This window comes from Lepidothrix coronata, unplaced genomic scaffold (assembly GCF_001604755.1).
Source record: "Lepidothrix coronata isolate B3197 unplaced genomic scaffold, Lepidothrix_coronata-1.0 Scaffold129, whole genome shotgun sequence".
NCBI lineage: Eukaryota > Metazoa > Chordata > Aves > Passeriformes > Pipridae > Lepidothrix > Lepidothrix coronata.
In genome coordinates this window covers 599,348-614,452 of record NW_016690309.1, presented here as the reverse complement: position 1 = coordinate 614,452, position 15,105 = coordinate 599,348, and the positions used below count along the sequence as shown (strand labels likewise).

Below are 15,105 nucleotides of genomic sequence, written 5' to 3'. Positions count from 1 at the left end.
AAAGCAGTGCTGAAAGATGACCCCGTGTAAATTTTTTAATACTGTGCTTATTATAGTAACTTGAGCATTTTCTGGTAGGATGTTCAGCAACGTGAATATCAGGTGTCTAACACCTGTTCCTGCTTCCTTTCTTGAGGGAGGATGTGTGGGAAAATATGGAATATCTGGTTTTAAACATTTTTCAAGGACTGCAAATGTCATGTTCTTACAAGGGAGCTATAGAAAATGTGTCTTGCTTTGAGCCTTTTTTCCTCCCACCTTTTTTCCCTGCCCTTTTTCCCCTGCCCTTTTTTTTCCTCCCTCATGCCTTTTTCCTCCCACCTCTTTTCCCACCTTTTTTTCCTTACCTTTTTTTCCTCTTGCCTTTTTCTTCACGCCTTTTTTCCTCCTTACCTTTTGTCCTCCTGCCTTTTTTCCTGTCTCCCTTTTCCCCCCTTTTTTCCCTCTCCTCCTTTTTTAGCTCTTCTCTTTTTTTTCTCTCTCCTTTCCTGCTGCCTCTTTTCTCTCTGCCCACCAGGAGCATTAGTAATCCCTTGGGAATCCCTTGTGTTTAGCCTCGGTCTGTGGTGTTTAAATGCTCTGGCTGGTTTGATCAGCTCTCATGCATATTTTTGTTTTAGTTAATGAAAACCCAGTTACCCCAGACCTTGGTACTTATGGGTTGCTCCTTGTCTAGGAAGCAAATGCCTTGGGAAGTACATTTTAGTCTATCAGTGCAGAACTGATTAACCTTGGAATTCAAAGCTCTGTCCAAATAAAAATATCACTCCTTTATAGACATTAAAAATAAAAAAATAGCACGGGGTTGTGTGTGTGCTTCAGCAGTAAGATCTAAGGGACCTAGGCCTATATATAGGTTCCAGAGATTACATTTCTTGCAAAAGCCAGATGGGATGGAAGCATTTCATCTTTGATGAAGTAACAAGACCTCTCCTGAGGTCTGCAGGCGAACATCCCAGGGTTGAGCAAAGAAGGATACTTGATTTCTTTATAAGCTTTTGAAGGTGAAGACATGCTGTGTTTCAAAAGCCACTGAACTGTAAGCTGTAGGAGTTCATGTAGCACCAGAAAATCACGTTGAAGTTTCGTTATGAGAGATCCCTGAAAATGGATGGGAAGAGGAGATAAGATTCTCAGCAGCTCCACTGGGTACCTTCTCCCTTCTAAGAAGTTGTTAATTCAAAGTCATTGTCCAAGATTTACAGAAAAGGAGATGTTTAATCAAATGTTTTTGTTTTGCTCAATAAGAATCTGAGTAAAACAGTGTTGAATTGTTATATTTGCAAAAGTATTCCTGAAAGCAAAAATGGATGAATACCAGTGAAGTGGTTGCAATGATTTCTACTTCTTTAAGAGGGGCTGGGAGAAATAAAGCTTCGGTTCTGTCATGGCTCAGTGAGACAAACCAGAAGATGTTTCTTTGCTCTGACCTTTTCCCAGTTCTGCCCTGAACTACTGGCAGATTGGAATTGCTGTGGAAAACTGAGACTGGCTAACTTGGAAGGTACAGAAGGGCAGGGAAAGGAGGGGGTCTCAAACCTGCCAAACCAGGCTGAACTGCTTTTCCTGTATTGTTTCTTAAATGGGCAGCCACGTGTCCCTAACCCTTTACTGTTCCTTGTCAATATTTATCTGTTTATTTGTTTTCTTCCCCTAGAAGGTAGTGGCAACAGCAGCACTCTTACTTTTGGTCCCCTTAAAAAGACTACCTTCCTACCAGTAGGAAAATGAGCTAGAAGTAAATACTTGGACCTTTTCGGAGTGCATTGGAGTGGTACCTTGGCAGAATGAGTTAGATGGAAATTCTGGATATTTAAGGCTTAATTAGTTTGAAAATCTGAGCATTTATGGCTTATCTACTAACATTAGAGTCTAACTATTTTCCCCCCCTTTTTGATACTTTTGTGTGTACCTTATCCTTTGAAATGCCTGGTCATTCAGCAATGTATTTTAAATGAACAGGAAGGAGAAACAGAGTGGTCAGTTATGGAACCTGAATGTTCTTTATATGAATGCCAATATCGACCAAAGGAGTCACTCTCTTATCTTTTGTGCTTGTCTTTTATGTATTGTCCAGTAACTTTCATTCTCCTATTTTATTCTTTAAAAAAATTGCATTTCACTGTCTCTGCTTTTTGTAGTACTTTAATCCTGTTGCACTGAATGGTTACATTTCCAAATCACCACTAGTGATATAAAAAATAAATTATTGTAAAGCATGCCTGGAAGGTGTGATGGAACACACTTTGTAGATTTTGACTGGACAGACATCATAGCAGAGCAAATATTCAGAGCTCACCCAATGCATTTGGGAAACCATTCCTGAGATTTATTGTCTGTGGGCTGGGCTCTGTAGCTCTCTGAACACGTGTCTTCACACAAGCTTTGTTATATGGATTTGGAGAAGGTGTAACTTCTGAATTTTGTCCTGGAGACTCTTATACACAATGGCTACTAAATTTAAACCAACAGGATTAAGGAAGGAAAGGTCATCCTTCCTCTCTTCCCACATCAGTGCCTCCTATATTTATCTCTGGAGGAGAAGGCATACTGTTTGTTGGGGATCGTGTCTGTTATTGTTTTGTTTCTGAGGGTCTACTGTAAATTCTTGTGCTGCAGGTTTTTTGGTATGAGTCACATTAGGTGCTGATTTATGTGGAATGAGTGAGTGGTTATAAAGCTTGAATCACTTTACCTGTCATAGAGGCCGATCATGAACTGTTCATGGGTGACATTTGTCAGTTTAGGTTCATACTGGCTTTTCTTTTGAGGGAGGGGAGGTGGGAGAGGGCAGTTCCCAGATGGACCCACAGTGTGTGGGGTTGATTCCCAAACAGCAGCGTGAAAGGAGCATGCCTCAGCTGCTTGGCAATAAAGAGGGTTTAAACATCTGCACTTCCATTTATTTTTTTGTGTTTGGGGTTTCCTTTTGCTTACTGCTAGCATAATTAAAACTACTTGTGTATTACAGCTTAAAGAGACCAGATGCTAATTTAAACAGACTTTTTTTAGCCATAGGAATAAGGGACATAGGAATAAGAGTTGCCAGTTTCCTATGTGTGATCTTTGCTTTGTCTGTTAGACTTTTTGTATGGGGGATTGGTGCCAACACTTTGCTGCCACTGTTAAAGTAAAAACTATAATTACATTGTCAAAATAATATTTATAGTATTTTCGGGGAATAATTGTGGGAGTGTGACGAATATATTATACTCATCAAACTTTTATGTAAACATAAGCATGAGTTTTTTATTTGAGTTATTGGTGTTGTTTTTGGCTTTTGTGTTTTTCCAATCTGTAAAAATAATATTGGGATTTTCATGGTCTCTGTAGCATTTGCAGAGTGTGTGCCCTAACAATCAGTTGATACACTATCTGGTAGGAGTAAACTGCTAGTTGCACTTGTATTGGGATTTTGGTTTCATGTTTCCATAGCTTAAGAAAATCCTCTGTTTTTTTGAGTTTTGCAATCCCCTAATTACTATAGCTCAGAGCATTTTACTACTTTTACCAGACAGGAAGGTTTTAAGTAATTGGTTTGTTCTTTTGTGCCATTAGGGGTTGTTCAGTTGGGGTGAGGTTTTTTTGTTCCTTTGTTTAGCTCTTTTTGTTTTAATGTATTGGTTTCTTTAGACAAGTCTGAGCTCCCCTTAAAAGTGAGTGTGAGCAGCAGCCAGCAAGGTCTCTGGTAGGAGGGGAGCAGCAGGATTTGTGGCCGCGGGCAGTTCCCCTGGCTGGTTCCTGGTGCAGGCGGGATTGGGGCTGGGCAGGGGGAGGTACCCGGGGCACAGATGCTCCAGTCCTGCCCTGCTCTGCACTTCTAAATGTACAACTGCCCTCTCTCTCTGCTGGGTTTTGGTGGATACTGCCACAGCTTTTTTTGAACTGTTTTCAGAACACCTAGGAAAAGGGTTACGGCCCTAGGGGGGAGAGTGGGGCTTCCAACTTCCAGCAGGGCTTGGATCATCATTGCACAGGCTCTGGTGTGGAAATACAGTAAACTCTGGTTTGCTGTGTTTTATCCTTTATTAGTCTCTCTCATTTTAAAACCCTTTCCTAGATCTAAATGTCTTGTGTTTGAATTCTGTGGTTCTTGGTAGTGGTTTTTTCCTTCTGTGGGCTCGATCCTCTGCCCGAGTCCTGTTGTTTCTGCAGTGACTGACTGATTTAGGATCATAGAATCACAGAATGGCCTGGGCTGGAAGAGACCTTGAAGTTCATCGACTTCCAACCCTCTGCCATGGGCAGGGGCACCTTCCACTAGCCCAGGTTGCTCCAAGCCCTGTCCAACCTGGCCTTGGACACTTCCAGGGACGGGGCAGCCACAGCTTCTCTGGGCAACCTGTGCCAGGGCCTCCCCACCCTCACAGGGGAGAATTTCTTCCTAATATCTAATCTAAACCTACTCTGTCAGCTTGAAGCCCTTCTCCTTGTCCTGTCCCTCTCCATTCAAGCTGTGCTGAGCTGAATTATTTCATTTACTGTGGACTGTGAGTATAAAAATGTTTTATTTCAGCACCTTGTTGAGCTACAGTTTGAACTACAGACCAGATCTTGCCTGATGATGTTCACCTGCCAGGTACTGATGGCATGGATGGCACTGGGAGCAAACTTTGAAACAGTGACTAGAGAGCTGCTGCTTTCTAGCAGTTTGGTGTTGTGCTGATGATCCAAGGTGTCCTTCTCGTGGCACTCACTGATTGCTGTACTGGAAGGCAGAGGCAGTGGTGTGTCATTGTCAGTGTGAAGCATTTTGCTCCTTCTAGGACAGAGACTAACCTGAGGAAATATCCCTAAGGCAGCACAATTAGCAGGCCAGTGGGCTGCCCTGTGGGCTCCCTGCTCTCCTTGCTGGTACAGCTTTTAGACAGTGTGTAGAGCTGGTTTGGTTTTTTTCCTGCTCCTGCAATTTGGAGGCTTTCTAGTACAGCCTGCCAAGATGTTGCTGATTTATGCCACATGCATAGTGGTTTTCTAATGTGGACTGATATCCACTTGGAGCACAAAGGAAATAGGAGTTTGCTGATGTCTATTTAATTAGAATGGTTTCTGGTTACTTTGGTTGAGGCTTGAAATGAACAGTAATGCATATATTTCTGTGGATCTTTAAATACAGTGTTCTGTAAACCCTTCCCTTCCTTCCTTGTTCTTTACTGTCCCCTACCCTACCAGCAAATAATGTCAGCAAGAGTGATAATGAGGCAGGTTTCTGATCTACATAAATATATGTGAATCAAACCTTGCAGAAATATCTGTAGATTTGATATGGTTGCCATGTTTTCTCCAGCAGGGGCATCAGGATCTCAAGATAAAGGTGGGAAAAATGGGGCAAACCAACCTTTTAATTGCAGAGAACTTAGTAAAGACAGAACGTCCTAAATACAATGCAGGGAGAAGGAGCTGAACTGTTTTCATATGTACTGAGAGGACATACCCCTTCTAAAGAGCCTTCCACCAAGGCCCAAGGGTGCTGTAGTTCTTCCTCCAGGGAAAGTGAAGATGGAAGGGGATGGAAAAAAGCTGGAGGAAGATCTAGGCAGAGAGAACAATGGGAGGCATCTGCTTGTCTTTGGATAAACTGTTGCCTGTTGGGATAAAAATCCAAGGGGTTATAATTGTGTAGAAGTTCACCATGGCATTCTCTGAACCCTTTGATTATGATTGCCAAGGCACAACTTCCAGAGTCTCCAGTTACAGGAGCATCATTCCAGTGGGAAAAGGGAGCTGTGTGACTGTGGCTTTCCAGACACGAGCTACAAGATTTATTTCCCATTCTGCAGCATCCTTTTTTGCTACCAGCTTTGGGCTTGGAGAGAAATGCCTTGTGCCTGTCATTACCTTCTTGGTGATAATTTTAGGGAATACTGCCAAGTTACATGATTTTTACCAAGAGACATCAAGTTCTTTCCCTTTCTTCCATCCTCTGGACAATACAGCACGTGTGATACAAAAGGGACCACAATATGGTAATGGGAAGAGGCAAACTGCCTTTATTGGTATCAAAAATAAATAAAAATAAATGGTAATGCCCAAAAAGGTTGATGCTAAAATTGTTGCTGTATATTAATGTGGATATGCAACTGAAAATATTAAATGTAAGTATACTTGTCATTTTCTGTCCTTGCAAAAGGACCATGGTCCATCTATGAGGCAGATGCAGAATATAAATGCTACAAGGGAGGGGGGGAAGTCTGATACCCTTTCCACAGACTTACAGAAAGAGATCCTTTAGCTTTCTGAGGGAAAGTATAAACACTTAGGTGGAAATTTGGGGTTAAATGGAACAACATCCACAGTATGCCATCAAAAATAATTGGAGAAATTTGCTCATAATCTTGGTTAGTATTTTACGTGTTAATAATTTCCTTTTTTCATTTTTTTTTCAGGCCTGTACAAGGTCTCATGTAGGAGTGTGTCATAGGGTCAGACACCACGAGTAATGCATAGTGGGTGGCCAGTCCTTCTTGTTATTTTTCTTGGTTTCCTGGCATGGTTTAAGCCCAGGTTGAGACTCCCCAGTACTTCAAACTTGCTGATTTTGCTACAACAGGGTCTTTCTTTAAAGAGACATTGTCTGTTAGATTTAGGCTCAGCTTTTAGGCTGATTCCAGAACAAGATTTTACATGCTAATGTGTGCAGGAAGCTTATAAATGCAGTTCCAGGTCTGCAAACACTTAGACGTGTTTTACTTCACATAGGAAACTAATCCCAGGCATGTGTTTCTGCTGCTTGTGGGGATGTAACACGAGTCCCATTTCATATGCCTTTAGATTTTAGTAGATAATTTATTAAAGAAATGAGCACACTTATGTTTACTTTCTAAAAATGAAATGATGCAATTAAAATACCAGGAGCTAAAGAAAATGGTCCTGTTACTGTATTTAATAAGCCTTGCTAATGCTGTTTGAATCAGAGTCACTGTGAACCTCATGTCCTCAGTGGTCTGTCAAACTGACTCTTTTCCTTCCTAGGAAATGCAGAAATAAATTTTTTTGGGTCTCCCATTGTGAGACTTCATTAGAACTTGATTTGCATCAGAGGCTAATTTGATGTGTGCTCTGATGGTTTCTTCCAGCTCTCTTCTGCTTCATCTGTAACTGCACATTCCTGATAGCACAGTGGGGATTTCACTGGCCTTGGAGTCAAATGCTCCTGTTCAGTCAGAACACCGTGTTGATACTCTGCCTAGACGTTTGTCTTGCAAGAACAGAGGGGTTGTCCAGTCAGTGCACGGAATGTTCTGGTAATATTAGAGTTGGCACTTCTGGAGGGAAAGAAAAAAAAAATTAAGAGTCCGACTTTGTTTTGGAGGTGGAGGGGTTGAGGATTGGGAGCAGAAACTTATTAAACACAACATTGCTGGTATTCCACAGATGGTAAAAGTGGGTTCCTCGTCTGCACTGCAGCAAGTGCAGGAAGATCAAGGCGGAAATCACGTCGGTAGCTAGACGTTCATTTTATTTACAGAAATAAAATACTGAGCACTGCTTTAATAACGTTAAATGACAGAGCCCATATATGTATTGGACATTCAATTTGAGTAGTCTAGACAGACTGTTTTCCAAGGAAAATACATTTTCATCAGTATTTGTGGTATGATTCATGGTGGTGAAGAGGCAAATAACTCTTTTTATGACTGGAAGTTGCTTTAACTCGCAGCCACAAGGAAACAAGTCAATGACCGGATGATAGTGGTGGAAACTCACATTTTGTAGTAATAGAGGTCTACACCTTCTGCTGAGCTGGAGGTTTTATTTTCCCAGGGGTGGCAGTGTATCACAGAGCATTCTGCCATTGTTTACAAACAACCAGAGGTGCTCTGGAGGGCAGAGTGGGATGTGCTCCAGGTCCTTGTAAGCCTCAGTGCCTGCCCAGTGCAGAGGGGGCACTGCAGCTCTGCCCTTCCTGAATGTTAGTGCTTAGCAGAGCATTAAATGAGAGATGCAGGTTTGCAGGCCTTATGTTGCAGTCTGACCTGTAGGTTTGCAGGCCTTATGTTGCAGTCTGACCACCGATGCTGTACAGCTTTGGTTGGATTTGTTTTATATCTCTGTTTGTTTTATAATTGCGGTAAAGGCCAAGGATCACAGCTATCACTGTGCTGTCTGCCCCAAATAAAAAGAATGGAAATCTCTTAGGCCTGTTTTAAGCCTCTGCAGCTGCTGTCAAAGTGTTCCAAGGTGATCGGTGAGCAAGTTCAAGGGCTGCTGTTCCAGCCATGTGGAGCAGAAGGAAACAGTGTATTGTATTTCAAAATCCTAGTGCTTAAACTCTTTGTCCTAAGAACTTCAGGGATTAACTTTTTATCTTATACAAAATCGGATTCTGCAAATGACACTGTGTGAAATGATGTCTTTGTGAGGAGAAGGACACAGGTCAGGCCTGTGGAGATTCATGGAGCGGGTCCAGCAGAGGCTGGAGATGATTAAGGGACTGGAGCAGCTCTGGGAGCAGGAAAGGCTGAGGGAGCTGGGGCTGTTCAGCCTCCAGAGCAGAGCCTGAGAGGGGCCCTCCCCAGGGTGTGTCAGGGGCTGCAGGGAGGGGGCAGAGGAGGGACCAGGCTCTGCTGGGGGGGCCCAGCAATGGCACAGGAGGAACGGGCAGGAACTGATGCCCAGGAAGTTCCACCTGGGCCTGAGGAAGAACTTCTTTGCTGGGCAGTGACCCAGCCCTGAACAGAGAGCAGAGAGGGTGTGGAGTCTCCTCCCTGGGGATATTCCAGGACCCTCTGGACACAATCCTGTGCCATGTGCTCTGGGATGGCCCTGCTGGGCAGGGAGGTGGGAACAGATGAGCCACTGTGGTCCCTTCCAGCCTGACCCATCCTGTGATTGTGTCCTTCAGACCTTATAATATTATTGTTAAATGATACAATTTCAATCTAATAATTAAATGAGAAGCATGCACTAGAGCTGTTTCAGTTGTTGTGTCATCATAAGGGACTGCAGGGAACAGGGGGAGGTGTGATGCTGAAGGTACTGACCTGCTGGAGTGCATTTAAACCATCCTCCTGCAGGGCCTCTGAGGATCAGCTACCTCACCTTTTGCATGGGTGGCCTGGAGCAACTCTGAAGATCAGTTTACATGTAGACAAGCATTTAGGTACCAAAATTCATTACTAAAGAGTCAGTGTTTCCACTTATACCCCTTGCCCTGTTGTACAAAGAGGTTGTTTCTGCAGAACCTAGAGAAGTGTCCATAACCCATGGCAGGCTGGTTGAGAGGGCAAGGTGCATTCTGTGTGTTTGCATTTGCCAAAGAACACCCTTCTTTTGCAGCAACCATTGAAGTCCCACTGAGGGCGAAAATCTCTTCAGCTCTAGGGTCCATCTGCTATCAGAAGTTACATCTTAGTACATGTAATTTCCCAGTGGTTGACCATCAGGTTAAAAATAGTCCTGGTGACCACACACAGAGTAACCTTTTTTCAGTTAAAATGTAGCTGTGCCGATAGCTACAAGATTGTTTAAGTTGGTGTTTGATAATTGTTTTTAACTTCATAAAGATGTGTGCGTTTTCATGGGAAAAGTGAAGTAGGCTTGCCCTTTTATTTTCTTTTTCTTTCTTTTCCTTTTTCCTCCCTTTTTCAGAAAGCACATTGAGCAGATGGAAAAATGGAAGGTTGTCTTCATCAGCTTCTAGATTTTCTTGCTTTTGCTCTAACAGCATGGAAAGGCCATGGAAGGAAATGGCCTTAAGTTGTGCCAGGGGACGTTTAGGTTTGGTATCAGGGAAAACCTCTTCGTGGAAAGAGTTGTCAAGCATTGGAAAGGGCTTCCAGAGAAGTGGTGGAGTCACCATCCTTGGAAGTGTTCAGAAAACATGTGGGTGTGGCACTTGAGGACATGGTGTAGTAATGAAACATGATGGTGCTGGGTTGATGGCTGGACTTGATGATCTTCAAGGTCTTTTCCAAGCTTAGTGATTTCAGGATTCTATGATTTTATGGCGATGAAGTTTTTGCAGAGGAGAAAAGCAGTGTCTGTACAGTAAGAATGGTAACTTTAAAAGATCTGTGGTGTTTTTTCCCTAGTCTGTAGTAGTTTTTGGACAGACTAATCTCTAATGACCAGAGTGTAATTCATAGCTGGAAAAGGTCAAGCAAATTCCAGGGAAAGATTGGGTATAATCAGCCAACCTCTTGTATCTGTGGGAGGCCTTTCTCCTCACAGTGTAGGTAAGGAATTCCCCAAGGGAAGCAATACCCTGTTCCTAGGATTTGCTGCCTTTTTGGTTTTCTTTTTCCCATAAAGTGTCCTCTGGTGTGCCTGTGCTTGTCCCTCAGCAAACTCCTGAGTCAGCAGGGTGGGAAGCAGATGGGCAGGAAAAGCAACAGGGACAAGCAAGAAATAATGAAACACTGCAGATGTGCAGGGAGAGAACGGGCATCATCACAACTAGAGGGGAACAGGATTCAAATGCATTATGGAGAAGACATACATATTTTGGGCTTAAACACATATATATACATGGAAGGACAAGTTACTATTCCCTAAGCCCCAGTGACCTCATTTTTGACTTGCTTTCTTGTTGTTCCCAAGGGAACGTATGCCCAGACTTCTGTAGGAAATCTGGCTGCCAGCTGGCACAACATCCTTCCAAGAGACCTAATTTTAGATTTACAGAACCTGGCAATATCAGCCACCTCCATCTGTAATAGGCTGATATTTGTAATAGCTCTTAAACTGAGTTTAAACATTTAATTTGAAGTTTCTTTGCCAGCCTGTTAACAAGGCCCAGGCTATTGAGCGCTGTCAATAGGGCTAGCAAAAGTGTTTTAATTTTGTGAGGTCTGTGGGTTCATGTTTTTCTTTTTTGTGAATTTAGACCTTTTGGCTGCTCTAGGATATTAAACTGTGTGGTGAAATACCATCTTCCCATATTTAAATCTGTATTGAGAAGAGGCTAGAATAAATCCTTTGTAGTAAGAGCAGAAATCTGCCATATTAAATTCAGTGTTAAAACTGGAGGCAAAGTAACTTGGAGTGCTGGCTTTGATTTTTCTGGGATAGAAATTAGCAAGTATTGAGCACATCATCATATTCTTTAATGACTTGACCAGCTAAGCAGAATGGGATGTGAATAGCAAGGAACTGTCAAATAGTTTTTGTCATCCCTAGTTGCCAGTGTTTAATACACAAACAAGTCCTGTGTATAGTTCTAAAATACTTTGTAAAATTATTTGCATTAGAAGAGAAAATGCCAATATTTATGTACAGTAGCAGTGAAATACTGCACCTGAAGCTTTGTGGAGATGGTTCTGCACTGTGTGTCTGTAATATTGAAATGTCGTTTATATGAAATGTATTAGTGTTGTTTTGAATTCCTGTTAATATTATTTTCTGGGTTTTTTTCAGCTCTTCGTTGTAGTCTCCAGTTTCTTGGAAACATTGCAGCAGGAAATGGAGACTCCCAGAATAGCCTTTGGAAGTGTGCTTTCCCAGATCTCTTCTTGTAAGCATGGAGGCGGGTCTTCTCCTGGTGTCATTTCTGTGGTTGTGTTCAAATCTCTTGCACATGATGGCTGTGCCCTTTGCACCATGAAACTCTGAAAAATAACTTTGGTGAGGAGGGGATGGTTGAGACCATATCCTGTAGATGTTTTTTGTTAGCCAACCGCAAGGGTCAGGGCCTTTCGAAACCTGCTTGTTCCACACTAACCGTAAATTGATTTAATTTGGTGGAAACTGGAAGAAAACTCTATTTTGAATGAGGAGCTTCAGCCATGAGCTGTATTTCAGATGTGTTTTCAAGCAGTTACACTCATTTCCAAGAAGGCAGCGTTTTCTTTTTTCACCGCTGTGCAGACCTTTCAGTATTGCTGGATCATGCAGAATCTACAAAGGTCCATTAATCTTTGTGTCTTCCAATCCTTTTGTCCCCCTCCTGAGCTCACCAGCATATCTGGAGGTTTCGTCATGTTTGTGTAATGAAATATTTAATAAACTATCCTGTGCAGACACATGGCAACATAGTTGATGTGTTTGCCCAGACTTTTCATAGTGAGCTGGTGACAAAGGCTTGAGAATTGTTCTGAGTGGGTTTTAGAAGCTGTTTGTCAGCACTGGGTGTAGAAAGACCTTATGAAACAGTTTATTATTGTTTCCCCGAGTTTCTAGCTCTTCAGTTAGTTCTAATTTCCCATGAATATTTTTAAGTTTCCTGTTAAGTTTGATCTTCAGCTGGGACTTGGGGTGAATTCTGTCCCTCTTAGGCAGAGACCAGCTCGTGGTTGTCTGTAAGAGCAGCTCAGTGAGCTCGGTGCCCCTGGCCTGTTTTTCCAGGCTCCTGTTAAGGAGCTGTTCCCTCCCCGTTTTCCCTGGCAGGACGTGCCTGACGTACAGCGACAGGAAGGTTGTTGCCTATTGCTGCATGGTCCTGTTCACCTGCCTGGCCCCGGGGAAGGTGGGAGAGCTGCTGTATCCCGGGAACTTGGCTGTGGCTCTGCATGTGCTGAGAGTCTACAGGGAGCAGCTGGAGTCCGAGTGGTCGTATGTATCTTTAGAGTTGGCTTTTCCTGGAGTAAATCTGTGTTAAAATGTCTGTCTGTGACACTGCTGGGTGGTAAATGCAGATCTGTTTAGCAATTAGCCACTTAGTACAGAGGAAATTCTCATGATGGTTTCAATGGCTGTTTTGATTGTTGCTAAAATAAGGCTACATATTTTTTTGTGGATATGTAACAGAATTTTCAAATCATGGTCTGTTTTTCTTTTTTTTAATGTAACAGGGTTCTAACTAATTTATATTTGTGTGCTGGTCTGTGGAGGTTTTTTAAAGTTAGCACATACAAGGAAGACTTGTATGAGTAATGCTTAGGAGTGCCACACAAAACCTGGGGGGTTTCTTTTTTTTTCTTGGTTAACAAATCTGTTGCCTAGTGCAACGTGCCATCATTTTTATACCAAAACAGAAGAAGTTTTGTTTGTGAATCTTTATTTTCATACTTTAAGGCACCTAATCAGTGGTTTTATTCTACTGAGCTTTTGTGGGTTTTTTTGCTAATGGCCATTCTTGTAAATATTGTTGTCAGTTATGCATTTGATAAATGTTCTGCCCTGCACAGCAAGGATACACAGTCAGCTTATTGTGTGATGTATTCCAAGGGGAAAAAAAATGGTTTGTATGTTTTTGTAGCATTCTTTTGAAGGTCATGTTTAAATTTAGAATTTAATTAGGAAGAATTGTGGGGGTTTTACTAGTTGTTTGGAAAATCTCTAAAGGGAGTTAAGATGATTGAATGAAAATCAAATGTCATTTAATAGTTTGCTTTTGTACTGAAAAAATGACTTTAAATTTGTTTGTGGCTGGGCTTTTTTTTGACAAGGTCAATTTGCTTAGGACATAAATAGTTCTCAGAAAGCAAACTGTAAATTTCAGGGTCAGGTGACAAGACTTCTGTTGGAGAAGTGGCAAACTAAGTCTAGTTTTGTCATTTGCAATAACAGAAAGGTTGGTTTCCAGATAATTATCTTGATAATCCTTAATTTTCTTTATGTATTGATGGGCTGGAATGTGTTTTGACTGAGATATGAAAGCTGTGGTGGTAAATTTATGTTTTGAAGGTAATTGCAGAATAAATGCAGCACCAAAATGAATGCTGAGGGATCCAGTTCCCTAATCTCTCCAGTCTTAAGTGCATTCTGTGGATGTTGTGATGAAAATGTCTTACCTCCACTGTGGATGTTTGAGGTGGGTGGGAGACTCTCTTCAGGGTTGTCTTCAAGTTAAAAAGGGGTAAACTTGTATACAAGATAGAAGACCCTGATGAAGGAAAAGAGAGGAGTGGAGAGGGTAACCCTGGCCCTGCCATAGGGCATTTGCAGAAAGTTTGCCCTCTGATTCCTGTCAGAATGCTCAGTTCCTCGTATGGGGAAAAGCACTGGAATTTCTTCCAGCCCTAAAGAAAATAATACATTTGGTTTTCTTTCCTAGCACTTTATTGGCTTGTAAAGTCTCAGAGCTCATTATCAGGTTTTCCAAATGAAAGAAAAAGTGATGAGTTTGTAGTATGTTTCTTGGCAGTTTGTGCAGTCTGAATTATAAATGGAAATCTTTCAGGAATGTTGGCACTGCAGCACAGGTCAGGTGCATTCACAAGTGCAAAATCTAACCCAAAAAGTGCATTGCACCACTGTAATACCAAACACTGAGCAGGTGTTCAAACAGCATTGCCTTGAAAGGGAAAGAGATAATTCCTTGCTCTAAAGGGGCTGATTTTTCTGAATCTTACTAGTTCTAGAGCCTTTCTGTGATTCATCTTATACCTGTTCCCCCCATTTCTTCGCCTTCATTTGTTCTTCTCATACTGCATTTGTTTTATCTCCCTTTCAGGGGCAGCTAATGATCTATTCCTTCCAGCTTTCTCTGCTCATGATCAGTTCTGGGATTAGCATTCCCTCTAAAATGCTTCCTTGTACATGGGAAGTTTTAAAACCTCTTACTTGTGTTGTTTCCACCCTCTTGAGATGTTTTTTTTCCCCCTTTTCTTTTAGTGTTACTTAGTCCCCAGAAGCAGCAGATCTGTCTCTTCAACTGTGATCTTTTGGCTCTGTTTCCTCCACCACTCTCTTCGTCTTACATTTCTATTCAAAGGGATGAGCAGTTTTTCCAAGGCCTTATGTGACAGTACTTGATTTTCTCTGTATCTTCCATCTTCCCAATGTGTCTCTGATGATACATGGATTTAATTCTGAGCTTCTGACAAGCTGAGTTGAACATAGGGAGTCACAGGATGGTTTGGGTGGGAAGGCACTGTGATGCTTATCCAGTCCCACCCCCTGCCCTGGGCAGGACACCTTCCACCAGCCCAGGTTGCTCCAAGTCCCATCCAACCTGGCCTTGGACACTTCCAGGGCTGGGGCAGCCACAGCTTCTCTGGGCAACCTGTGCCAGGGCCTCCCCACCCTCACAGGGAAGAATTTCTTCCTCATATCCAATCTAAACCTGTTCTCTGTCAGTTTGAAGCCATTCCCCTCATCCTGTCACTGCAGTTCCTGATGAACAGTCCCTCTCCAGCTTCCCTGTAGGGTCCCTTCAGATCCTGGAAGGTGCTGTGAGGTCTCCACTCAACCTCCTCTCCAGGCTGAATGGTCTCAGCTCTC

The 15,105-nt window shown here is 42.4% G+C and overlaps 1 protein-coding gene across 2 annotated transcripts in view; it reads left to right on the top strand.

The window, feature by feature from the left end:
- The window catches only part of ATXN10 (ataxin 10), a 67,985-nt gene that overhangs the window by 9,364 nt on the left and 43,516 nt on the right, over positions 1 to 15,105 (top strand). Inside the window, exons 4-5 of one of the 2 annotated variants that reach the window (XM_017826690.1) lie at positions 11,359 to 11,455; positions 12,328 to 12,492. In XM_017826690.1, the coding sequence (XP_017682179.1) occupies positions 11,359 to 11,455; positions 12,328 to 12,492 (262 nt within the window). The remainder of the gene's footprint in view (positions 1 to 11,358; positions 11,456 to 12,327; positions 12,493 to 15,105) is intronic. The other variant, XM_017826691.1, reaches the window with a different exon arrangement.